The 26,957-nt window shown below is 42.3% G+C and overlaps 1 protein-coding gene across 1 annotated transcript in view; it reads right to left on the reverse strand.

Annotated features, from left to right (window-relative positions):
* spire2 (spire-type actin nucleation factor 2) overlaps positions 1 to 26,957 on the reverse strand; it is a 113,447-nt gene that overhangs the window by 14,140 nt on the left and 72,350 nt on the right. Inside the window, exons 10-13 of the mRNA XM_034227143.1 lie at positions 19,682 to 19,809; positions 15,600 to 15,737; positions 15,284 to 15,351; positions 14,250 to 14,277 (exon numbers count right to left, since the gene is read on the reverse strand). Coding sequence (XP_034083034.1) covers positions 14,250 to 14,277; positions 15,284 to 15,351; positions 15,600 to 15,737; positions 19,682 to 19,809 — 362 coding nt within the window. The remainder of the gene's footprint in view (positions 1 to 14,249; positions 14,278 to 15,283; positions 15,352 to 15,599; positions 15,738 to 19,681; positions 19,810 to 26,957) is intronic.

Genomic DNA, 26,957 nt, shown 5'->3' on the forward strand with positions numbered 1-26,957 from the left:
TGGCCTGTATCAGTTCAAAGTAATGCCATTTGGACTTAAAAACGCCCCAGCTACTTTCCAACGGCTGATGGAGATAGTACTTCGGGACCTACAGGGAAACACATGCTTTGTATATTTAGATGACATCATCATCTATTCTGACACCTTCGAAAAACACACATCTGATATACAAGCGGTGCTAGACAAACTACGGGAGGCTAATCTTACAGTCAACATGAAAAAGAGTCCGTTTTTTCGAACCTCTCTGAAGTTTCTGGGCCATGTTGTTTCCTCTGTTGGTATTGAAGTTTGACCCTGGAAAAAGCAAAGGCAGTACAGTATTTCCCTGTTCCCCAGAACATCAAGGAATTCCAAAGGGTTCTTGGGATGGCTGGATGGTATCATCGCTTTGTGCCTGGATTCTCACAGTTAACCGAACCACTCAACGCCCTTAAACGGAAAGGAGCCAAGTTCCTCTGGACTTCTCAATGTCAGATTGCTTTTGAGGTTCTAAAAAAACATCTGGTTTCACCGCCAATCCTGGGTCATCCTGACTTTAAACTCCCCTTTATCGTCTATACTGACGCCAGTGATGTCGGTTTGGGGGCAGTCTTGGCTCAACAGACTGGTCTCGGTACAGAGCAGGTCCTGGCTTTTGCCAGCCGAACTTTAAACCAGGCAGAGCGGAACTACTCGACCACAGAGCAAGAATGCCTCGCTGTCGTATGGTGCCCTAGAGAAGTGGAGGTACTACTTGGAAGGCAGACACTTTACAGTAGTGACCGATCATTCCTCACTTGTCTGGGTTTTCAAAACGCAAAAAACCAGCACTCGACTTATTCGTTGGGCTCTCCGTCTCCAGGAGTTTTCCTTCACTGTGGAGTACCGTAAAGGAAAATACAACACAGTTCCAGATGCGCTGTCAAGAGCTCCTGTGGATGATGCCCAGACACAACCTGCCACCTGTGCTGCTGTGCTGCTCTCCAAGAGGGACACCTATAGAAACCTCCAAATTACTGATGAGGACATCTGGAAAGCCCAGCAGGAGGATTCTGTCATCCAGACTCTGTACGATGCAATCATGGAAAAAGGAGAAGTCGTTGAAAACGCAACTACCAAGTTTACTGTTTTGGAGGACAAGGTATACAGAGTGGTGCACTTACCTCACAAAACGTTATACCAGGTGTATATTCCATCTTCACTACGCCAACAACTACTCTACCATTATCATAATGATCCTGTGTCCGGCCATTTCAGAAGATCCATCCATCCATCCATCTTCTTTCCGCTTATCCGTGGTCGGGGTCGCGGGGGTAGCAGTTTCCAGCAGAGAGCCCCAAACTTTCTTTTTCCTGGCGACATCAACCAGCTCTGACTGGGGGATCCCAAGGCGCTCCCAGGCCAGCGAAGAGATATAATACCCTCCACCTGGTCCTAGGTCTACCCCTTGGTCTCTTCCCAGCTGGACGTGCCTGGAACACCTCCCTAGGGAGGCGCCACAGGTGGCAGCATCCTAACTAGGGTGCCCGAACCCCTCAACTGGCTCCTTTCGACGCGAAGGAGGAGCGGCTCAACTCCGAGTCCCTCCCTGATGACCGAACTTCTCACCTTATCCCTAAGGGAGACACCAGCCACCCTGCGGAGAAAACCCATCTCGGCCGCTTGTATCCGCGATCTCGTTCTTTCGGTCATGACCCATCCTTCATGACCATAGGTGAGGGTAGGAACGAAAATGGCCCGGTAGACAGAGAGCTTTGCCTTCTGGCTCAGCTCCCTTTTCGGCACAACGGTGCGGTAAAGCGACTGCAGAGTACCGCTCCCGCTGCTCCGATTCTCCGGCCCATCTCACGCTCCATTGTTCCCTCACTCGAGAACAAGACCCCGAGATACTTGAACTCCTTCACTTGGGGTAAGGACTCATTCCCTACTTGAAGTGGACAGTCCATCGGTTTCCTGCTGAGTACCATGGCCTCAGATTTGGAGGTGCTGATCCTCATCCAGCCGCTTCACACTCGGTTGCGAACCGATCCAGTGAGTGCTGAAGGTCGCAGACCGATGAAGCCATTAGAACCACATCATCTGCAAAAAGCCAGTGGTGCAATCCTTAGTCCACCGAACTGCAGACCCCCTCCCCCATGACTACGCCTCGAAATACGATCCATGTATATTACAAACAGGATTGGTGACAAAGCGCAGCCCTGGCGGAGGCCAACCCTCACCGGAAATGGGTCCGACTTACTGCCGAGGACCCGGACACAGCTCTCGCTTTGGGAGTACAGAGATTGGATGGCCCTGAGTAGAGACCCCCTCACCCCATACTCCCGCAGCACCTCCCACAGTAACTCCCTGAGAACTCGGTCATACGCCTTCTCCAAGTCTACAAAACACATGTAGACCGGATAAGCGTATTCCCAGGCCCCCTCCAGGATCCTTGCGAGAGTAAAAAGCTAATCCGTCGTTCCACGACCAGGACGGAATCCGCATTGTTCCTCCTCAATCTGAGGAAGATATAAAACGTATAAAAGACTACAAGCCCTGGTGTATTGGCCTAAAATGAGCATTGATGTGAGAGAGTATGTACGTTGTTGTCAGGTTTGCCAGCTCTACAAACCTCAGACTCGAAAACCTCCAGGGAAACTTCAGCAGACTGTGGTACATGGACCTTGGGAGATGTTAGGAGTTGATCTCATGGGACCCTTCCCAAGAAGCTCTAGTGGTAACCTCTATCTCATTGTCTTTGTGGACTACTACACCAGATGGGTTGAGATGTTTCCACTTCGTAAAGCAACAGCAGAGGCAGTATCCCAGATATTAACAAAGGAGATTCTGACTCGCTGGGGTGTACCGACCTTCATCCTCTCGGACCAAGGTCCCCAGTTTGTTTCAGCTGTTTTTGGAGAAACATGCAAGCGGTGGAACCTTCAGCAGAAACGGACCTCACCGTACCACCCTCAAACCAATCTGACTGAGAGAGTTAACCAGAATGTGAAAGCTATGATAGCTTCCTATGTGGAAGAAAAACACAAAGCTTGGGACAAATACTTACCAGAATTCCGCTTTGCACTGAATTCAGCGGTGCATGAGTCCACAGGAGTCACCCCTGCAGAGCTAAACCTTTGTCGTCCTTTGAAAGGCCCATTGGATGTCGAGCTAAAGCCCCATCTCTGTGATCCTGACACCTCTGCATACACTACAGCTAAACAGATAGCCGAGTTTCAGAAAATGGTAAACGGCAACATGGAAAAAGCAAGGCAGAGACAAAAAATAAACTATGACAAAGGAAGAAGAGATGTGGATTTCTCAGAGAAAGATCGTGTGTGGATAAAAGCACATCCTTACTCAAGGGCTGATAAATCCTATATGGCCAAATTGGCACCTAGGTGGAAAGGTCCCTATCGTGTCATCAGGCAAGTCGGACCTCTAAACTTTGAGGTGGTCCTAGAAGAGACTGGAGAGAACATTCGTGTTAATGTGGCTCAAATCAAACCATGCTTCCCCACTGCTGAAGAGATGGACAGAAAGCAACATCAGCGTATCCTCAAGATTTTTGAAGAGGAAAGCGATGAAGAGGATTTTGTGGGTTTTCCAGCTTAAAGTTGGAACAACAATATCGGAAATAAAATAAGGAGGGATAAGGAAAATAAAAAAGCCTTCCTATGTCAGGCTTCTCTCATGGGGGAAGGAGTGTAACAACCGGTGTTTATGTGACCGGTAGTCACTCACGGTAACGCCCACCCAGCCAGTGATTCGCTGTTGGTTGGCGCCTCATTTCCTTTCCCCCTATTTAGTTAGACGGAGCCGGAAGGAAAAGGTGTGTGCAGCAAGAGGGATCGGCGGAGCAACACGCTCATCTGTTAGCAACCAGCAGTTAGGTCGTTTACAGTCCGTACCGTTTGTCTGGTCCACCGTCATCCGTCATCATACCCTTGCTTCACGTTCCTGGATTATTGCATACAAAGCTGAAAGGAGCCGCTCATCTCACAAAACCTTAAAAACCAGGACTGGATTGCTCAAACCGACTGACATTCTCCTGTGGTAATTGACTGTTTTATTTATTTTGAAGGACACCCAGAGTGGAACGTTTTGGATTTACATTTTGAACTGTGGGAAGACAAATTTGTTTGTATTCAAAAATACACTTACTACTTGTGATTATGATTTTGAGTTGTGTCTTTTCTTATATTTTAATGTCATTCAATGTGGGGTGTTTATAGAGAGATGTATACACCTTTGTGCAGATTTACAAAAACTGACTGACTAAGCCAAATCTGAAACGTCAGGAGAGAGACCTGACTGGCACCCCAAATAAGTAAACTGTTACACCACAACAACAAAGATGTATCCATTCCGCTCCAACGTCCCATTGCCTGTTCGTGGGTCATTCAGGTGCAATGTGGAGAAGGGACAGAAAAACACAATGTGCACATTATTCGTGATTTAAAGGAGATCGATTTCATATTCTAAGCTACCAAAACACTGGGACTGATTAAAATTGTCACCGCAGTGTCATCCAGACCACAGCATCTCACAGTCGCAGATGAGCTGGTGGAAAGCAATCCCGAGCTGTTTAAGGGAATAGGCCAACTGAAAGACGTTCAGGTAAAGCTTCATATAAATCCTGACATCAAACCTAGATGTCAACCACATCGACGAGTACCATTCCACATCCGCCAGAAGGTTTAGGATGAGCTTCGCAAGCTAGAAGCAGAGGACATCATCGAGGAGGTGACTGGACCGACTCCATGGGTATCACCTATTATTGCACCGCCCAAGCCTAAAGACCAAAGTAAGAATTTGTGTTGACATGCGTCAGGCTAACACAGCCATAGAGAGGGAAAGACACATCACCCCCACAATGGATGACGTGATACATGAGTTAAACGGAGCAACTGTGTTCTCTAAACTTGACCTGAGAGCTGGATATCACCAGTTAGAGCTTCATCCAGACAGCAGATACATCACAACATTTTCCACTCACCTTGGACTAAGACGCTACAAAAGACTGAGTTTTGGCTGCTGAGGTGTTTCAAAATGTCATATGCTAAACACTGCTTGGTCTGAAAGGTGTGAAGAATCTCAGCGATGACATCATTGTTCATGGTGCCACTCAGGCTGAGCATGACAACAACCTCAGAGCCCTGTTCCAGAGACTGAAAGACAGTGGTCTCACACTTAATCATGAGAAATGTGAATTCAACAAATCCAGGCTTGAGTTTTTGGGCTTCATCTTCTCAGCGCAAGGTGTTTCAGCTGATCCCAAAAAGGTTGTGGCAGTCCATCATTCCACAGATCCTGAAAATCAGAGTGAGGTCAGCAGTCTGCTGGGCACGGCCAATTATTGCTCCAGGTTCATCAAAGATTTCTCATCCATTTCCAAGCCGCTACGAAAGCTCACCAGAAAAGACACACCCTGGGTATGGGGCCCAGAACAGCAAGCTGCTATAAAGACACTGAAAGACAGTCTAGCCAGCGACACAGTCATGACATACTTGTACCCTGGCAGACAGACAGAACTTATAGTGGATGCTAGCCCTGTGGGACTGGGTGCTATCCTCTGCCAGCATGATGAAAAAGGGGTGAAGCACATAATAGCATATGCAAGTTGGTCTCTAAGTGATGTAGAGAGGAAATACTCCCAGACTGAAAAATAAGCACTGGCTATTGTGTGGAGCTGTGAACATTTCCACCTGTACATACAGTATATGCAGTGGCGGCGGGTCATTAGGGGCAGGTGGGGCACAGCCCCACCTAGTGTCAGAAGAAAGTATTACAAATAATGATTACAAAAAAAGACTAAAAAATAAATAAAAAAACATATAAAATATATTTTAAGGTCATGTTTAATAATCTGATTCGTCTGTACATTTCTGTTTTAGTCTGTGTTCTTCTAATTAGTGTCTAGAGTGCCGTTTTGAGCTGTTTAGAGCCATGTGGGACAAAACCCGATCCTGCCCCTCCCTCTCACAGTCTAAGTGAACGGTGATTGTAAAAACTACACTGCGCATGCTCAGAGTATTTTTCTATTTAATGTGTGTGGCAAAAAAATAATGACCGTAGGGGCATAGTGCTCCCATCCCCACCATACGTCATCTCACATAATTCAGAATTGATTGGCTGTAAGTACTCACGTGTGCAGTGCTGCGAAACGTCACGTGTAGTTTGAAGAGGAGACGAGAGAGCAGCATATAGCTAACATCACCAGCGATTAAAAGAAGTAAAAAACTGAAAGAAAATGAATGAAGTTGACCATTTACTGGAGCACACATTTGAGACACTTAGTCTCAGAGAGAAACTGGAGGTAAAGCACCTCGGTGCCCACCATCCACCGGATTTCCAAATGGTCCAGACTGCGGGCAAAGTTAAACGTGGGTTTAACGCTGAGTGGTTTGCTAAAAAGAAATGGCTAACGGCGAGCATCCAGAAGAATTCCCTCTTTTGCTTTCCTTGCCTGCTTTTTGGTGAAGATCAAGGTACTTGGTCGAGGACAGGTTACAAGGATTTAAAGCATCTTTCGGAGAGGACAATGAAGCATGAGAGCAGCAACAGTCATTTGGAAAATGCCGTAAAATTGGGATTACTTGGAAGGGTGAATGTTGCAGCTCAGATTGACAGCGCCTACAGACGCGGCATTGATTCTCATAATAGGAAGGTGGAAGAAAACAGGTACGTGCTTGGTCGGATCATCACCTGTATTAAACTGTGTGGGAAATGTGAGACAGCACTGCGGGGCCACAACGAGTCGGCGGACTCTCTGAATCCAGGGATATTCAGGTCAATTTCGAGACAATGTGTGAGGGCGATTCCAGGCTTCAACGGCACTACGAAGCTCAGCTTGTTTTCAAAGGGACATCAAGCACCATACAGAATGAACTCTTGGACTGCATGTATGATGTGTACAGGGAAGAAATAGCCAAGCAAGTGGACAACACATCATTTGTTGCCGTTCAGGCCGACGAGACAACCGATGTCTCCTGTAAATCGCAAATGGTGATTGTGCTGCGATACATTATGCCTGACCTCACAGTTACAGAGCGTTTTTTGGAGTTTGTGGAAGTAAAGGACAAAACTGGTGTAGGTCTCTCTAACAGCATCAAGGCTGTTCTGGAACCCCTGAAGCTGAAAGAAAAGCTAATCGCTCAGACCTATGACGGGGCGGCCGTCATGAGCGGTAACGTGCGCGGGGTACAGACGGTGATGAAGGAGACGTACCCAAACGCTCAGTTTGTTCACTGCTACGCCCACCAACTGAACCTGACCCTGCAGCAACTGTGTTCAGCAAGGATGAGCATCCTGAAGGTGTTTTTTGCAGATCTAACTGCTTTTTCCACTTTTTTCTCCGGTGCTCCAAAACGTGTTGCAGCTCTTGCAGAGGCAACACAGAGACGCATCCCACGGCCACCGGCTGTGAGATGGAACTTTAAAAGCAGAACTGTGAACGCGGTTTGGGAGACCCGAGATGCACTACTTCAGTGTATGAAGCATATACGCGCACAACCAGGATGGGATGCGGTCACCATAAGTGAGGCATACGGCCTGTCAAAGAAACTGCGGGACCGAGCATTTATGCAGCTCCTGGAGTTTTTTTTCGTTGCTTATGCCAGAAGTGGATGTTCTATACAACACTCTGCAAAAACGAAGCATCGATGCACCTGGGATCAACAGCGCGCTCTGCCGTTTCAAGGAAAATGTTCAGGAAAATGAGGCAGAAAACTGATGCATTGGCCGCCACTGCTCATGATGGAACAGACGAGCCAGGCCGACGAGTCAGCAGCACAGCGCCGGTGATGAAGGAGGCTTGTGACACAGTCATCTCACAGGTGGAACAGAGGTTCTCACAGAGTGACCATTTGATCGCTGCAAAGCTTGTTGACAGCTCATTCTTCCCACAGCATGTCCTGTCATTTCCTACACCTGAGCTTGACTGCGCCGTGAAACTGGCCTGCGTTGGGAAACAAGGAGAAGTTGAAGTCTGAGCTGACCACGCTCTACCGCCACAGTGAGCTTCACACTGGAAACACTGCCCTGTCTCTGTTGAAATCCATTCACGAGAACAACTTGGAGGAAACGTTTGCTGAGACTGTTATTTTGGTCAAAATAATAGTGACAACTCCGATGACGACATCCGAGTCAGAGAGGAACTTTTCCACCCTCAAAAGGATAAAGACTTTCACTCGCAACACCATGGGACAGCCGCGACTTAACGCATTGGCCATGCTTTCAATTGAAAGCCAGTTGATCCAGCAACTACAGGACTTCATCCCCAAAGTGATAGACACATTCTGTCAGAGGAAGGACCGCCGTGCCGCTTTTCTTTTCAAGTGAGCCTTCAGCTTTGGTAAGTTCATTTATGTCATATATTTTGTTGATCTTCTGTGTTTTGCCTCTGCTGGATCGATTGATATTGTGACCTCGATGATGAGTGTCTGTGTTTTCCTTATATTTACAGTCTATGGTGTTTTAATGCTAAAGCATTACGGTTGTTGTTATTGTTAAGAATTACTTTGTGATGGTGACCTTTACTCCATGTATGAAGGTGCATTACTATGACATCCCCACGCTGTGTACGTAAATGTATGCGCTCACAGTGTTGCTCCTGTGGTCTTCAGTATGTAATTTGACACTCCCCCTCTCTCTCTCCTCCCCCCCCTCTCTCTGTCCCCCCTCTCTCTCTCCTCCCTCTCTCTGTCCACCCCCTCTCTCTCTCTCTCTCCCCCGACCTCTTTCTGCCCCCCCAGTTTTGTACACCTAGAAACGCCACTGAGTATATGGTCATCCTTTCAAACTAGTGACAGATCATAAAGCACTGGAAATCATATGGAACAATCCCATGTCGAAACCACCTGCGAGGATTGAAAGATGGGGACTCAGGCTTCAACCATATGACTTCAAGGTGGAATACAGAAAGGGAGCTGACAATCCAGCTGACTACATGTCTCGACACCCTCTACCGTCAAAAACAAGTGACAGAACACAAGCAGCAAAAGTCGCAGAAGAGTATGTAAGCTTCATTGCAACTCATGCAACACCCAAAGCTATGACACTCACAGAGATCAAAGCAGAGACACTTAAAGACCTGATACTTCAAGAGGTAATCTCTCATGTAACTCACAACACATGGCATAAGACTGATTAAAACAGTTTAGACGAGTAAGCAGCGAGCTGACAACATCACATGCATCAGACATAGTACTACGGGGCACTAGAATAGTGATTCCCACAGCCCTACAAGATAGAGTCCTACAGCTAGCTCATGAAGGACATCAGGGCATCGCTAAAACCAAAGCACTACTCAGAACAAAGGTGTGGTTTCCAGATATTGATCAGAGAGCAGAAGCATCAGTACGCAGCTGTCTTGCATGTCAGGCAAATACCCCAGCTGTACATACTGAGCCATTAAAAATGTCAAGTCTACCAGAAGCACCCTGGCACAGCATCAGCGCAGACTTTTATGGACCACTACCAACAGGAGAGTACCTGTTAGTCATCATCAGTGTTGGGACTAACGCGTTACAAAGTAAGGCGTTACTGTAACGCCGTTATTTTTGGCAGTAACTAGTACTCTAACGCAGTGGTTCCCAAACTTGTTGTGCCCAAGGCACACCAAAGGACAAGTAAAAATCTCAAAGCACACCTATTGTGCAAAATAGCCCTTATAACACGTGTTATCACTCATATCATGTAAAATATCTGTAAATGTGCATAATTATTTACTTATGCCAAATAAAATGTGACAAAGACAACTATATTACTCATGAAATATTTATTAACGAAATATTTCAGAAATTAATTTGAAACTTTATCAAATTAGGCTTCATCAAAGCAGCAACACACTCATTTAAACCAGACAGGTCACACAATAAAAAATGAGGCAAAGGAAACTCAGCAGAAATTCAGCACAGACAACTGTCAATGCAAGGAAGCTGCATTGTCCATGGTCCTGAACTACAAATTATAAATGTAACATTTCAGCAATCAGCATTGAAACATGTGCTATTATAAATATTTTTGCCGACTTACAAATTAGTGAGATACATGTGCCTGTCGGGGCGCACAGAATGTTTTAATCCTTGGTGGCACTGAGGAGAGGGCCACTCGCAAGTCCTGTTCAACAGAGAGCCTTGACCTCCTGTTGTTCTTCATGTAAACCAGAGTATAGAACGCCAACTCCAGAGATGGGGTCGTTACTAATTTTTTTTAATATATTACATATTACTTTAAAAAAAAAGTAATATATTACACTACTTCGTTACTATCTAGATAAAGTAACTCGTTACTTTACTCGCCGAGCACGTACGAACTGCGCATGCGTGAGTGGCAATAACTTTCCTTACCAGCAGGCGGTGGTAGTGTGTATTTGTCATTCAAAACAGGCAACAACCGGAAGACAGAGAAGAAGAACAGACTACGTGATATAAACAAACAACAAATAGCGTGTGCGGTAGCTTCACCTTAGCATGTGTTCTTTGCAGGTGTTTGTTGAGGTTTGACCACGTGGTGTTTCCAGCAGTGGATAACAGCTTCTGGCCTGGACACAGTTTGCACCTCACCGTCACATTCCTGTCTATTCTTCGGACGAACTCAAAATAATAGGCATGCTCCACCCCTCGAAAGTTATCGCTGACTCAGCCATGTTTATGCAGCACTGCACGTGGAGATGTGGACGCGCAAGTCGCGCAGATTACGTACATATAAACCTACTGATATAGTAAATTAAAAAATAATTATTTTTGTGTAGTTGTATATTGCAATAATAACGTATGGTTCTGGTTGTCACAAAATCCCACGGCACACCCGAACTTGCCTCACGGCACACCAGTGTGCCGCGGCACACCGTTTGGGAACCACTGCTCTAACGCATTACTTTTTTAATTCAGTAACTCAGTTACCGTTACTACATGGTGCGTTACTCCGTTACTGCGTTAGTTTTTTTTATATAGTCAACAGCCAGGCGAACAGAGATGAGTAAATGTACTTAGATACTTCCTGTGTCACATGCGGAGATGTGCTGTGGGCATGTTTGTGTTGTATACTAACAAGACTATCATGGCGGCGGCGGAGCTCAAGTCTAGTTTCTCCACCTGGAGATATTCTCACTATTTCACTTTTGTCGAGCACAAAGAAAAGAACGTTTTAGTTAAATGTAAGTTGTGTCCTGGCGGGTCAAAGATCCTATCTACTGCCCAAACCAGTCATTCAAATCTCTTAAAACATCTGCAAAAACAACATGCTGGGACGAAGCTAGTAGCTAAGACCACAGAGACTCAGCCGACGCCACTCCACCTCCACCTAAGCAACAGCGGCTGGATTTTAACCAAGGGACTGCTAGCCAGGGAAAAGTCGATAAAGCCATTGCACGGTATGTTGTAGAACACATGCAGGCTATTGCTACAGTGGAGTCACCCGCTTTCAGGGAGCTAGTTAGCATGATAGCATGTCCAGGCGGCACACGGCATATGGGACGGAAAACTTTTTCCAACTACCTGGAGAAAGAATATACAAAAATGGAAAGCCAGCTAATATTGATGCAATCCAGATTGCATATAATGCATGTCAAGTTGATCAACAGATTGTATTATTCTCCAATGCAATAACAGTACTGAAATGAAGGCTATAAGGGCATTAATGGGAGACATTTTTTCAAGTAACAAAAACGTTACTTTTCACAGTAACGTATTACTTTTGGGTGTAAGTAACTAGTAAAGTAACTGAGTTACTTTTTGACATGAAGTAACTAGTAATGGTAACTAGTTACTGGTTTTCAGTAACTAGCACAACACTGGTCATGATAGATGATTATACACGCGACCCAGTTGTTGAGAGTGTTAGATCAACTTCAGCTAACACAATCATTCCAGTCATGGACAAAGTTTTCTCTATGTTTGGAATCCCCAGAGTGGTAAAAACTGATAATGGCCCCCCATTCAACAGCAGCCAATTCTCTCAGTTTGCAGACTACTTAGGATTTCATCATCGCCGGATCACACCGCTTTGGCCTCAAGCTGAAAAGATTCATGCGCACACTGGGCAAAGCAGTACGTGTGGCAGAAACACAGGGAATTCATTGAAAACAACATTTGAACATATTTCTACGTAAGTACAGATCTACACCTCACAGCACAACAGAGAGCTCACCTGCTGAACTGTTATTCCAACGCAAAGTGTACACAAAGATCCCTTCATTCACTCACACTGCCAACAAGAGCTCAGACTCAGAAGTGAGAGCTAAGGACAAGATGAAATCTCATGCAGACACTCATCGTCATGCTACACCTCACACTTTCACTCCAGGTGACATTGTGCTTCATCGCCAGCCCAAGCATAACAAACTCACCACACCATACAACACTAAACCCTACACTGTGATTAAAGTCAAAGGCTCAATGGTTACAGCGGCAAGAGATGGACATCGCATAGTCAGGAACTGTTCATTCTTCAAGAAGATCGCTGGAGAGCTAATTGACATCCCACCAGATCCAGTCAGTGATGACTCTACTGGCACAACAACACCCAGATATCCCACGAGACACGATAGGCGTCCTCCTGCCTATTTACAGGACTATACATAGTGTATGGACTGCTAAACATGTGAATGATACTCTGGGTATATACAAATGTGTATATTTCCAACTGTTGTTAACTTCAAGAGACTGTTGTGTCCTGGTTAAGACAAGAAGTACGATTTATGTAGGAAACAGTTTTAATTCACTTTCAGTATGCATAATATTGTGTGGATGATGTGTTCAAAGCTAAAATGTGAATGCAAAAGTCTTAAAGATACTGTTACAGCAGAATTGCACTAGTTCCAGATAACTGTTATGTTAAATGCAGTATAGCAGCCAAATGTTTAAAGCTATTAAAAAGAAAAGGGCAATGTGAATGTATTGTGCTCTCAGTATAACTGCGCCCCCTGCTTTTCTACACAGGATATAGATACACTAGCAGTGATGAAGTGCACAGTAAGCATGTATAACGTGTGTGAGCCAGCACTGGTGACTAAACCCTGTTAACGTCCAGCAAGTTGAGTCTTTCATGTCCAATCACAACATGGAAACATTACAACTGCATGAAGAAGATAGCAGGAAATGAGGACAGAACAGCTAAAAAAGACATCTCACACCGTGTCAGATTTTGGTTCTTTTGGGGAGGTCGAGATAAATCATATTGTTTGGTGGATGCAGTTTGAACCAGAGTAGCAGCATGGAGGTCGGATCGTCACCAAAATAAATAAATAAGTGGTCCGAAAAAGGTTAATGACAAAAAAAATACACATAGCCTTCCTCAGGCAGTGTGTTTGTACCGGGGACAGGAGACCCCCCCCTTGATGAGAGACTGTAAGAAATGATCGGGGGATCCCTCCGGAGTGGAGTCATGACGACTGGATCTGAATTATGTTTTTGTATTTGGTGGTTTGTGTCCCAGCTGTTGATCAGCAACTATATATCCATAATCCACCAGTTAAAGGAAATACAACTAATGTGTTGTGTTATATTAGCTGTACAATTGACCACATATGGTGTTCTTAGCTTCCATACCTCCTGTGTTTTACGAGCGACTTATCAAGTCTTGGCAAACGGCATAACACACGATTAAACATGATAGTATATAAAACCATGCTCGTATCTACAACCTATAGAAATGCAAAACAGCGTCAGTTTAGACGTAATTCTGTCCTCCTGCTTACCGCATCATTTATGAGAAAACATTTCTTAACAAGAGAACATCATCGAGGGGTGATCAATAACATTTCCGTATTTATTTATTTCTCCAAGTTATGTTTTTGTGTGCACTGAGGAGTCGCAAACAGGCATTTGTTAAATCATTTTAAGATTGGCTTTAATCAATGTTTGAAAATGAATTCTTCATATGATAAATGAGAGGTAACGTTTTATTGATGGTATTATTTCCACATATTTCTCTCCATTCTTCCTTCTGCCAACGGTGTCGCAGTTTCTCGTCTTTCCCGTTGCTGTGCTTAGTGCGTACGCATGGGTCAGAGTTTGCGTGGAGGACCGCACGTTTTCCCGTCAAGTTTGTATTTTATAAATCGCAAACATTGCGTAGAAACTGGCGCACGCCATCTTTTGAGCGTACGCACCGTTTATAAATGAGGCCCCAGGTGATCAGAAACATAGACTTGAAATAAGGTGTAAAAAGCAGTAGATCAATTATCGGTATTGTAATGCAAAACAATACCCAAATAACTTCAGAACCATACCTAAAAAAATACAATAAAGAAAGAAAAATTGCCGTCACAAAAAAAAAAAAGTTACCTTTGCACAGCAGGAACTGCAGACAGATCTGTAAGAGAAATACAAATAATCATCACGCCTGTACCATGTCAACGGGTCTGAAGTATCATTCTGTGGGGGTTCACTGGGCTGTTGATAAATACCACTAAAAATCATTTGAATTAGGATTTATTTCAATAACTCTGCTTCATTTAATGTTTGAGGTGAGCTCCCTAAAACTTCCACCTAAACCTTTATAATAAAGTGCCGCCAGATTTGGAAACAATAAGTAATTGTGATTATTTTTGTCTGATATTGAAACTGTGACATGATTCATGATACTAGAGGGATGGAACCTTTTTTGCATCATATTTCTCAGTATCATTTAATAAGATATATTTAAAATGATACTGTGGGAAATACTACAACCACAACATTTATATTTTGACATTTTTGACAAATATAAATAAAAGGAATCAAATATTTTCCACACCACATAATTTGGTCACCGTGGAATCAGTTTAAACTACATTATTTGTATCTAATAATATAATAATAATCTTCTTTGCATAAAAAGTCCTTATATGTAGAGTGATCGTTAAAAATAAAAATAAAAATAAATCTGAGCGAAATATAAAATTGGTTAAATATGAATTTAATATGAAATTAATTATACTAAAATGCTTTAATTTTTTTAACTGCTTTGTATTAAATATAGATACTTAATTGTATCTGACGAATTTGTAGGCCAGTCAATCTGCATGCAGTAACACAATCCTTAAACATTACATTTTATATTTAGCCTCTAACACATATTGAGCCTACTTGAATATTGCGATTTCAATTAGCTCCAGATTAGTTGTGCAGCCCTTTTGTTTATGGCAAAATTCATAATTTGACAGTATAGAAGCTTTGAGACAGCACACAAACATGCATGTTGTGAAATCAAACTAACAGAAAATACATGTTTAATTCGTGAACTGAATAAATGAACCATAGATGGTGGTGGGGAGTGCTTTTGCCTTGAAACAAACATCAAGTAGCAAAGGAAAGGAACGGAACGTTATCTCTGATACCTTTTACACAGCAAGCAGGTAGACGGCCATGAGAAGAGAGGGAACTTCACTCTGCAGCAGCAGCAAACCTGAGAACACACACACACACACACACACACACACACACACACACACACACACACACACACACACACACACACACACACACACACACACACACACACACACACACACACACACACACACACACACACACACACACACACACACACACACACACACACACACACACACACACACACACACACACACACACTGAGTGATCCACTGTGAACAGAGCCCAGTGGAGAATGCAGTGAGGGCTCCGCTCTGTTACCCTGCCTCTCTTCAGGTTGTTGTAGAGCTCTTTGCTCTGAAGGAACTTCTCCATCTCTGCTTTCACCAGCACTCTGCGCACGTTGATGACCTCATCCACCGTCAGTGCCAGACTACCCACAGGGTGGCTGAACTCCTCCTGAACACAGCAAGAGAAGAGAGGAGAGCCTGTCAGTTCACTCCACACATTACTCTGTATGACAGTCATGTGACACTGAAATCTCAAAATCACACATTGCCACAACGAGCGTATATGTTATGGTAGTTGTAAGTGAGAACTAAATGAAGCTCGTAGTAAGATAGATTAACATAATATCAATGTTTTGATTCTGATTTGTTTTGAGACTTTCAAAAAATGTATTATTACTGGCATATTAATCTGTCATTTTGGAATGCACATTTTTTTAACCAATATTGCCTATTAAACGATCAACCAGATGAGTAATCTGAAATTTGTTGCGAGTACAGATTTACCATTCAACTTTGCAGTTCCATCAGCTCTAATGAGCGTTTTAGAGTCCTTCAACACATTGTTTTGGTTTTATGGCAACCAAATGTAAAGTTTTGGTAAAACCTCAATACCCTTATCGGCATCTCCAGCTGCACCAGACAGCAGAAAATACATTTGTATTACTTTCACCAGGTGGACACAGACATGACTTCTTATGACTGCTGGGGTTTTTCTATTTCTTCTTGATGTGTAAAAGGGTGTCTCCAACTTAATAAGCTGACGTCATTGTTTTATCAGAAACATGGCTAAACAAATCTATTTTGGCCTCTGACATTGCCTTAAATGGTTTTAATGTGTATCGTACCGAACGGCCTAATAAAGGTGGTGGCGTTGCCATTTATGTTAAGAATAAGTTCAGTGTAACCACATTAGTTTCCAAATCTATCAGTAAGCAATTCGAATTGTTTGCCTTAAATATAGAAGTGGCAAAGGGTCAACAGGTCATGGTAGTGAGTTGTTACAAACCCCCCTCAGCTGTCAAGGACTCCTTGTCTTCGCTAGCAAATCTTTTATCACAACTAGACTACAAGGAAATAGTGCTACTTGGAGATTTTAACTGGGACTGGTTAACTGCAGTGTCAGAGGATTTTAAAAACCTTTGTATCTCTTTAAATGTTACTCAGATTGTGGACAGTCCTACTCGCCCTAACATTAAGTCCCCTAATAAATCCTCCCTAATTGATCTCATTTTAACTAATGTTCCCCATAAATATTCATCTGTGGGAGTATTTGCGAATGATCTGAGTGATCACTGTGTTGTAGCCACAATTAGGGACACTAAGGTCCAAAAGGTTAAACCTCGCATTATCATTAAGAGAGACAAAAAGCATTTTGTGTAGCAGGGTTTTGTGCATGATCTGTTTGGGTTTGATTGGGGTAAAATCGATCTGTGTGCTGATGTAGAAACTGCATGGTCTTATTTTTATCTTGGTTTTATGGAGATCATTGATAGACATGCACCCCTGCGTACATTTAGAGTAAAGGGACGAGACAATCCTTGGTTTTCTGCTAATCTGTCCAGTCTCCTTCATGAGAGAAACAAGGCCTGGGCAAAGGCTAGGAAATCAGGCTCAGAGGTAAAATGGCTGCGTTTTAGGCAGCTAAGGAATAGCTTCACATTGCAAATCAAAAGTGCTAAGTCTAAGTATTATCTGTCAGAAACCACAAAGAACCTGAATAATCCTGGATAATTTTGGAAAGCCATTAAATCGATATCCACCGGTGATATCCGTAATGAGCTACCTCCGTGCATTACCACAGTATCTGGCACTATATCGGACAGGGTTACTATGCTAAATTGCTTTAATGAGCATTTTGTGTCCTGTGGTTCTCTGTTTGATTCTGTCACTAATTCTGCTTCTGTGAACACCACAGTCGGTGACTCTGAAAAACGTGTGTTGGAAAACCCTTTTAGTTTTACCCCTTTTACTGTTGATGTTGTTCGTGAAGCTTTAACCAAGTTAGATCCTAAGAAACCGGCCGGCCCGGACAACGTAGAACCTTTCTTTTTAAAGATAGCTGCAGATTTTATTGCTCTTCCTCTCACTACTCTTTTTAACCTCTCCCTCAGCACAAATGCAATTCCAAAATTGTGGAAGTCAGCATATGTCCTGCCTTTGCTAAAAGGAGGGGAGGCCACCTTATTAAATAACTATAGGCCAATCTCTAAATTGTCAGTTCTGGCGAAGGTGCTTGAACGCCTAGTGAGTGAACAGGTAAAGGTGTTTTTATGTAACAATGACATCCTGTCTAAACATCAGTCAGGCTTCAGAAAACAACACAGCACCATCACTGCCACAATGAAAGTGGTGAATGATGTGGCGAGTATTTTAGATAATAAGCAGAGTTGTGCAGCTCTATTTATTGTCCTTTCCAAAGCGTTTGATACCGTCGATCATCGCATCTTAAAGCAGAGGCTAGCCAGTATAGGCATGTCCAGCCATGCAGTGGCGTGGTTTGTGAACTACCTCTCTGAAAGGTCCCAATGTGTTCACTTTGATGGGCTGTCTTCTGAGTGGTTAAACATTGCTAATGGTGTTCCCCAAGGTTCTGTTTTAGGTCCACTTTTATTCTCCATATATATCAACAGTTTAGGTGAAAATGTGGATGAAGCTACTTTAAATTTGTATGCGGATGATACTGTGATGTACTGTGCAGGTCCCTCCATTAAGGAGGCTGGTGTTAAATTACAGGCTGTTTTTAACATTATTCAGACTCAGCTCTCTGAACTAAAGCTTCTTTTAAATGTTGATAAAACCAAGGTAATGCTCTTTTCTAAAGCTAAAAAGACACCAGAGCCTGTTTTAGATATTGTAACTACGCAAAGAATAAAACTTGAAGTGGTTACCTGTTACAAATACCTTGGTATCTGGCTTGATGATTGTCTCACTTTTAAACTTCATGTCAATAACCTGCTTAAAAAGCTGAGGGTTAGGCTGGGTTTCTTCTACAGGAACAAGTCCTGTTTCTCGCTTGAGGCCAGGAAAGGCTAGTCACTGTGACCTTTTTACCTGTGCTGGACTATGGTGATTTGATGTATATGAATGCACCTGCCAATTGCCTGGTCAAGTTAGATGCTGCGTATCACAGTGCACTGAGATTTGTGACAAACTGTAAAGCATTAACCCATCACTGTACCTTGTATGCAAGGGCTGGTTTGCTTTCACTAACTGTACGGAGGCTCAGTCACTGGTACATTTTTATATACAAAGCCATGTTAGGGAAACTTCCATCTTATATCTGCTCCCTGATCTCACGGAAAATTGTAAGTGGCTACTGCCTAAGATCGCATGCTGTAGTTTTATTAAATGTTCCAACTGCTAGGACTGTCTTAGGGAAGACAGCTTTTAGATGCGCAGCTCCTCTGTCTTGGAATAGTCTGCAAATTAAATGGAAACTGAACAATCTGGTGCCACTAAATGTTTTTAAAGCTCGGTTGGATGCTACTCAATCGGAAGCTATAGGTACCTGTTTATGTGGATAATTATTTAAATGATGCTGTATGATGTCCTTTTGTTGTTCTATTTATGTTTTTATGTTTCATGTGGAACTACTTGAGCAGGTCTCCCTTGAAAAAGAGATCAATGATCTCAATGGGATTTATCTGTCTAAATAAAGGTTTGAAATGAAATGAATAAGGTTTTAAATGCCACTGGGACTTGAGAGGTCAAGCCGTACGTGAGCCCCCCTATACTTTAGGAGGAAAACAAACTATTACAAAACAGAACTTAAAATCAATTTATCAATAAACCAATAAAAAAGAAATACTTAAATAAAAAAAATTCACAAATAATCACTGCTTTGCTCATTTAGAGGAGAAAACATCACAGTATGACTATTAATCTTACTAAATAAGACGATATTAAAGGGTTGTCTTTGAATACTTTTGAAGGCTTTCTTAAATTAAGTGTGTTTCTTTCTGGAATTTGGTATCTCAATGTGTCATCTTATAATGCTATTTCTCACAAAATATTGGAAACAAGTTGATAAGCATTTCATCTGTTTTAAAAAAAATGAGTCTTTATGGACTCAATAATAGTTGAATGGTGCTGCAGTGCTTTGGGCTGACTCACCATCAGCTGCAGCTCGTGTCCCGCTCTGGAGCCGGACGTGCTCTCAGACCCCTCGGTGGTCTCATCCACTGAGCTCAGAGAGAGGCGGGCCGGAGAGGGGGGCACCCAGCCATGAACCGGGAGGGAGGCTTGGGGAGGGAATGAATGAAAAGAGTAAAATATGCGTTAACTAAATAGGACCAAATCAAACAAGGACATGATCAGGCAGCGAATGAGAGGAGGCCACCAATCCCAGTCTGAAGTCCATGAATTACACATCAGCTTCTTTTATTGAGCTACAGAGTGCATGTCCATCGACTCTTACTATCACATGTTTTATTAATGTAGTTTCAGAGAGTGATTCTGCTGAATCTGTAACCCAGATCCCAGTGAGAGGTCTGCTCAGCAGCTGCTCTACAAGAGGAGCTCAGGTAACAAGGGGTGGAAATCAATCAATCAATGTTTATTTATATATCCCAATATCACAAATGTTACATTTGTCTCAGTGGACTTCACAGTTTATACAGAAAATCAGTATGACAATACGACACCCTCTGTCCTTAGACCCTCTGTCCTTAGACCCTCACATCGTACAAGGAAAAACTTCCGGAGAAAACCCACAGTTTAAAGGGAAAAATGGGAGAAACCTCAGGGAGAGCAACAGAGGAGGGATCCCTCTCCCAGGACGGACAGACGTGCAATAGATGCCGTGTGTAAATCGAAGAGATAATACATTTGCAACATAGGTAGTCCAAATGTTTGGAAATGCATGTGTGTATAATAGGAAGATGAATCCACGAGGATATCCATCCAGGACCTATGATCCAGGACCACAGCCACGACTCAAGATCCAGGGCTCGTGATCCAGGACACAGGAACGCAGGATCATCCATGACTCCGGATCCCAGCGTATATAGACACCAAAAAGAAAGACATTTGGGGAAGCTGTGTTAATCGGAACATGAGAGTACACAGGTACAGACAGAGAGAAGGAAGAAGTAAGGTGTCCCCCGACAAACTAAGCCTATATCAGCAAAACTAGGGGCTGAATCTAATCAGCCCTAACTATAAGCTTTATCAAAAAGGAAGGTCTTAAGCGCACATATAAACGGATAGGGTGTCTGTCGCCCGAACACAAACTGGAAGCTGATTCCACAAATGTGGAGCTTGATAAGAAAAGGCTCTGGCTCCCATTGTACTTTTAGAGACTCTAGGAACAACCAACAACCCTGCATTCTTGGAACTTAATGCCCTAGTAGTTCTTTAAGGTAAGATGGCGCCTGCCCATTAAGGGCTTTGTAGGCGAGAATAATAATTTAAAATTCTATCCTGTGTTCTATAGGGAGCCAGTGTAAGGCAGCCAGAACAGGAGTAATGTGGTCCCTTTTCCTAACTCTGGTTAGTACACGAGCTGCAGTATTTTGAATCAGCTGAAGCGACTTGACTGACTTCTTGGTACACCCTGATAATAAAGAGTTACAATAATCCAGCCTTGAAGTAACAAATGCATGGACTAGTTTCTCTGCATCGTTTTGAGGCAAGATATGCCTGATCTTTGCAATGTTACGTAGATGGAAGTAGGCGGTCCTTGAAATTGATTTTATGTGGGCGTTAAAGGATAAATCCTGATCAAATATAACACCAAGATTCCTTACAGTCTCACTGGAGGCCAAATTAATGCCATCCATAGTTAGTATATCTTTAGATAATTTGTTTCGTAGATTATTCGGGCCAAGTACAATAACTTCAGTTTTGGTCATGTTCAACATCAAATAATGTAAGGTCATCCACGTTTTTAAGTCCTTAAGGCAGTCTTGAATTTTATTTAGATGATTAATTTCATCAGGCTTGATTGATAAATATAGTTGAGTATCATCCGCATAACAATGAAAGTTTACAGAATGATTCCTTATAATATTGCCTAACGGAAGCATATATAATGTGAACAAAATAGGTCCGAGCACTGAGCCCTGTGGCACTCCATGGCTAACTTTGGTTTGCGTGGAAGATTCATCGTTGACACACACAAACTGAGAGCGTTCAGATAGATAGGACCTAAACCAGCCTAAAGCAGTTCCCTTAATGCCAACTAAGTGCTCTAGTCTTTGCAATAGGATATCATGATCGATAGTATCAAATGCAGCACTGAGATCGAGCAAAACAAGAATAGAGACACGTCCCTTGTCAGAGGCTATTAGAATGTCATTTGTGACTTTAACCAGAGCTGTCTCTGTGCTATGATGTGTTCTAAAGCCAGACTGAAAATCTTCAAATAAATCATTGTTTTTTAAGTAATCACACAACTGTTTTGCGACTGCTTTCTCAAGAATTTTTGAGAGGAACGGAAGATTAGAAATAGGTCTATAGTTGGCTAAAACCTCTGGATCGAGGTTGTGCTTTTTAAGAAGCGGTTTTATCACTGCTACTTTGAATGATTGTGGAACATAGCCTGATAATAAAGACATATTCATAATATGTAATAAAGAAGTGCTAATTAATGGAAAAACTTCCTTCAACAGCTTAGTTGGAATTGGGTCTAACATGCACGTTGATGGTTTAGAAGAAAGAATCATTGAATTTAATTGTTCAAGGTTTATGGCTGAAAAGCATTCTAGTTTACTATCTAGTGTAATATTAGAACTTAGGTTTCCGGGAGCTGTTGATAACACTATACTGGTCAAAGGCAAGATGTCATTAATTTTGTTTCTAAGAGTAACAATTTTATCGTTAAAAAAGCACATACAATCATTACTACTGAGTGCTATGGGAATAGAAGGCTCAATCGAGCTATGGCTCTCTGTCAGCCTGGCTACAGTGCTGAAAAGAAATCTTGCATTATTCTTATTCTCATCTATTAATGAAGAGTAGTAGCTGCTCTCGCTTTACGCAGTGCTTCTTATATTCATTGAGAGTAATATGCCAAATTAAACGAGATTCTTCAAGTTTAGTGGAACGCCATATCCTTTCAAGTTGTCTCGACTTTTGCTTTATTTTGCGGGTTTCGGCATTATGCCATGGAGCTAGTCTATGTTGTTTTATTTTCTTCTTTTTCAAAGGAGCAACAGAGTCTAATTTTATTTGCAGCGCATCTGTAGCACTATCAACAACATGATCAATTTGGGGTGGTGTACATTTTGTATACGTTTCCTCCCCTACATGCAGACATGCTATCGAGTTAAGTATTGATGGAATCTCTTCCTTAAATTTGGCTATAGCACTAACAGATAGGTTTCTGCTGCAGGAGCTTTTGACTAATGCTTTGTAGTCTAGTAACAGTACTTCAAAAGTTACTAAGCAATGGTCGGATAAAGCAGGATTATGCGGTTCGACTAATAGTGGCTCAATTTCAATACCATAAGTCAGAACAAGGTCGAGAGTGTGATTATAGCAGTGGGTTGGTTTATTTACACTCTGACGGAAACCAACAGAATCTAATATATAGTTAAATGCAACAGTAAGGCTATTTTTATCGTCGTCAACATGAATATTAAAGTCACCTACGATAATGACTTTATCTGTTTTAAGTACCAAAGTTGATAGAAACTCAGAGAATTCTGATAATAATTCTGAATAAGGAGCTGGTGCACGGTACACTGTAACAAATAAGATTGGCTGCAAAGTTTTCCAGGTCGGATGCGTAAGACTAAAAACAAGGCTTTCAAAGGAGGTATCATTTAATTTTGGTTTAGTATTGATAAGTAAACTTGAGTCAAAGATTGCTGAAACTCCACCTCTGTGTCTCGAGCAATATGAGTATTGATATGGCTGGGTGGAGTGGCCTCAGTTATGCTGACATATTCTTCATGTCTCAACCAAGTTTCAGTGAGACAGCATATATCAATATTATAATCTGATCATTTATCAATATTGCTTTAGATGCTAAAGATCTTATGTTTAATAGTCCACATTTAATATTCCTGTTTTGTTGCACAGTAGTAGTTGTTACATTTACTTTTATTAGGTTATTATGTATGACACCTCTATTAGGTTTTACCTTAAATTGTCCTTGGGCAGACACACACACCGTTAATATTGGGTATTTTATTGGGTTCGGGATTCCTATGGATGACTGCCTAGGAGAGAGCGCAGAGAAGCGTGTAAGACTGTAACTCCGCCTCCCGGTCTCAACTCCAGTTTGTCATGGATTACGTCCACAAAGCCCTGAAATGTTTGCCGAAATGAGATTTGCACCTTCCAAAGTAGGATGAATCAGACCAAGTTTTCCCCAGAAGGCTGTCCAATTATTTAGAATCAGAATTCCTTCATTAGTCCTGCAGCGGTACAGACGTATCCCTCGGACCCCCCACAGCTGAAGCCTGGTCCCTCCTACTAAGGGTAGGTTTCAATGTGGCTCTAATGGAAAGCAAACAGGCTGGAGGAGGGCTGGTAACGCAAGGCAAGGCAAGTTTATTTATATAGCACTTTTCAACACAAGGCAATTCAAGTGCTTTACAAAAAATGAAAGACATTAATAAAATGGCATTTAAAATCAGTCATTAAAAAGAAAAGCTAATCAAATAAACATTAAAAGAAAAAATACATGGATAAAAGTTACAGTGCAGTCTAAGATGGGAATAGTTCAATTAAAAGCAGCGACAAAAAGAAAAGTCTTCAGCCTGGATTTAAAAGTAGTCAGAGTTGCAGCGGACCTGCAGGTTTCTGGGAGTTTGTTCCAGATATTTGGAGCATAATAACTGAATGCTGATTTACCATGTTTAGTTCTGACTCTGGGGACAGAAAGCTGACCAGTCCCTGAAGACCTGAGAGATCTGGATGGTTCATAATTCAGAAATGTATTTTGGGCCTAAACCATTCAGTGCTTTATAAACCAGCAGCAGTATTTTTGAAATCTATTCTTTGACACACAGGAAGCCAGTGTAAAGACTTCAGAACAGGAGTGATGTGATCCACTTTCTTAGTGTTAGTGAGGACTCGAGCAGCAGCGTTCTGAATCAGCTGCAGCTTTCTAATAGATTTTTTAGTGAGACCTGTGAAGACACCATTGCAGTAGTCGAGTCTACTGAAGATAAAAGCATGGACAAGTTTTTCCAAATCCTGCTGTGACATTAGTCTTTTAATCCTAGATATATTCTTTAGGTGATAGTAGGCTGATTTAGTAACTGTTTTAATGTGACTGTTGAAACTCAGGTCAGAGTCCATGACTACACCTAGATTTCTGGCTTTATCTGTTGTTTTGAACATTGCAGACTGAAGCTCAGCGCTAACTTTTATACATTCTGACTTGGCTCCAAAAACCATTACCTCAGTTTTGTCTTTGTTTAATTGGAGAAAGTTCTGACACATCCAGTCATTGATTTGTTCAATGCACTTACTCAGTGTTTGAATTGGAGCATAGTCTCCTTGTGAAATTGTTACATACATTTGTGTGTCATCTGCATAGCTATGGTAACTTATTTTGTTGTTCTTCATTATCTGAGCCAGTGGTAGCATGTAGATGTTAAAGAGAAGAGGCCCCAAGATGGAGCCTTGAGGAACCCCACATGTCATATTTGTCAACTCAGATGTGTATTTACCTATAGAAACAAAGTTGTTTCTGTCCTTTAAGTAGGATTCAAACCAATTTAGGACTGTTTCCGAAAGTCCCACCCAGTTTTCCAGTCGGTCTAGTAATATGTTGTGGTCAACAGTGTCAAACGCAGCACTGAGATCTAATAATACTAACACCGAAGTTCTGCCACATCATCAGGACATCATCTGGATCAGCTGCTGACAGCATGGCTGACCTCATCACAGAGAAGACTGCCGAGCCCCCTGTTGGCAGAGTAATGAACTGCAGAACACATCTGTTCTGCTCTATGACTAATGCAGGGGTGTCCAACTGATTTTAGTTCAGAGCCCACTGTTTATCTCAAGTGGGCCGGTCCAGTAAAATCATAGCATGACAACCTAAAAAGAACCACAACTCCAAATTGTTCCCTTTGTTTTAGTGCACAAATGTTCAAATTGAATCAACTATCTTATTACAAAACATTCTGAACAACCTGAAATGTCTTAAGCAAAATAAGTGCAATTTTAACAATTTGATGCCTCAGTTGATCATTTACACATTACAACTTACAGATCGCTGTGTATCTACAAAAACATTTAGTCACAGGTATCTGGAACGGAACAACATAGTATTTTACCGGAATCGAGAACCGAAAAGAACCGGAATCGAAAAGTATAACCGGAATCGTTAAAGTCCAAACGATACCCAACCATGGATATATAATAAGAACCCAACCCTATGTGTGATGCAGTAAAATCGTACCGCTCACTTACATTAACGGTATCGTAAAACCGTGGGAAACTGTAGAATACGATGGCGAAGAAGAAGATTCCAGTGGCCCCAATTTTTAAAATATAAAATTGCAGTAAATTGCCAAAATAACTAACAAGTACTCTCTAAAAACTGTTTCTTACACTGCCGGTAGTTATCCTGACACACTACCATAACTTATGTACATAAAAGTTGTGAAAATTGCAGTTAATGTCTTCTCTGTCATTTTTACACTTTGCAAAGTCTTCCCTAGAGGGTCCAATCTGCCCATTACAGAAGTGCACTGAGGGAAGCAGTTTGGAGGATTACTTTAAAAATGTATTCAGTTTATGTTACCAGTAGTGATGTTATGTATTGCGCCGAGGCTTCGGAGCGTGTGTCGAGTAATCCCCGAAACTTTTTGTGAAGCATGTATCGAGGCTTGTATCGTTTTGGGCCAGTGACGTCATCGATGACAAACGAAGCCTCGCTGCCTGTCGATACCATGTGACTGCTTCACGAAGCCATTCAGATCGGTTGAACCGTTGAACCACAACGCTCATAATACCCATGGATGTATAATAAGAACCATATTACCCCTCCTGTACCCGGGCCCGGTGACACGATGGAATCAAAAGAGCTCAGACCCTCACTAGAGGTCGGAACATGTCATAAGTATAAATAGATACAAGCATAAATAAATGTAGGAATAAAAACATCAATAAAAACATGAATAAATACAGGAATACATATCTTGCAGTGTTTTCAGGGAGCTTTAGTGTGTGTGCTGTGGCTCAGCTGGAAAACAGTTGACTCGTGACCGCAGGGTCCCTGGTTCAACGACTGAACAATACGTCTTTTTTGTTGTTTATAAAAGCTACAGCTAAATGAGATAATTAATAAATGTATTCTTTGATATGGTTTAGCCTTTCTCCGGCTACAACATGGTTAAGTTTATGAATATTATTAAGGAATACAAATCCCTCTTTGCAATGTTTACCAGCCTCCTTAGGCTTTTCAATCACAATCATTAAACTG

Source organism: Gymnodraco acuticeps, unplaced genomic scaffold (assembly GCF_902827175.1).
Source record: "Gymnodraco acuticeps unplaced genomic scaffold, fGymAcu1.1, whole genome shotgun sequence".
Classification (NCBI taxonomy): domain Eukaryota; kingdom Metazoa; phylum Chordata; class Actinopteri; order Perciformes; family Bathydraconidae; genus Gymnodraco; species Gymnodraco acuticeps.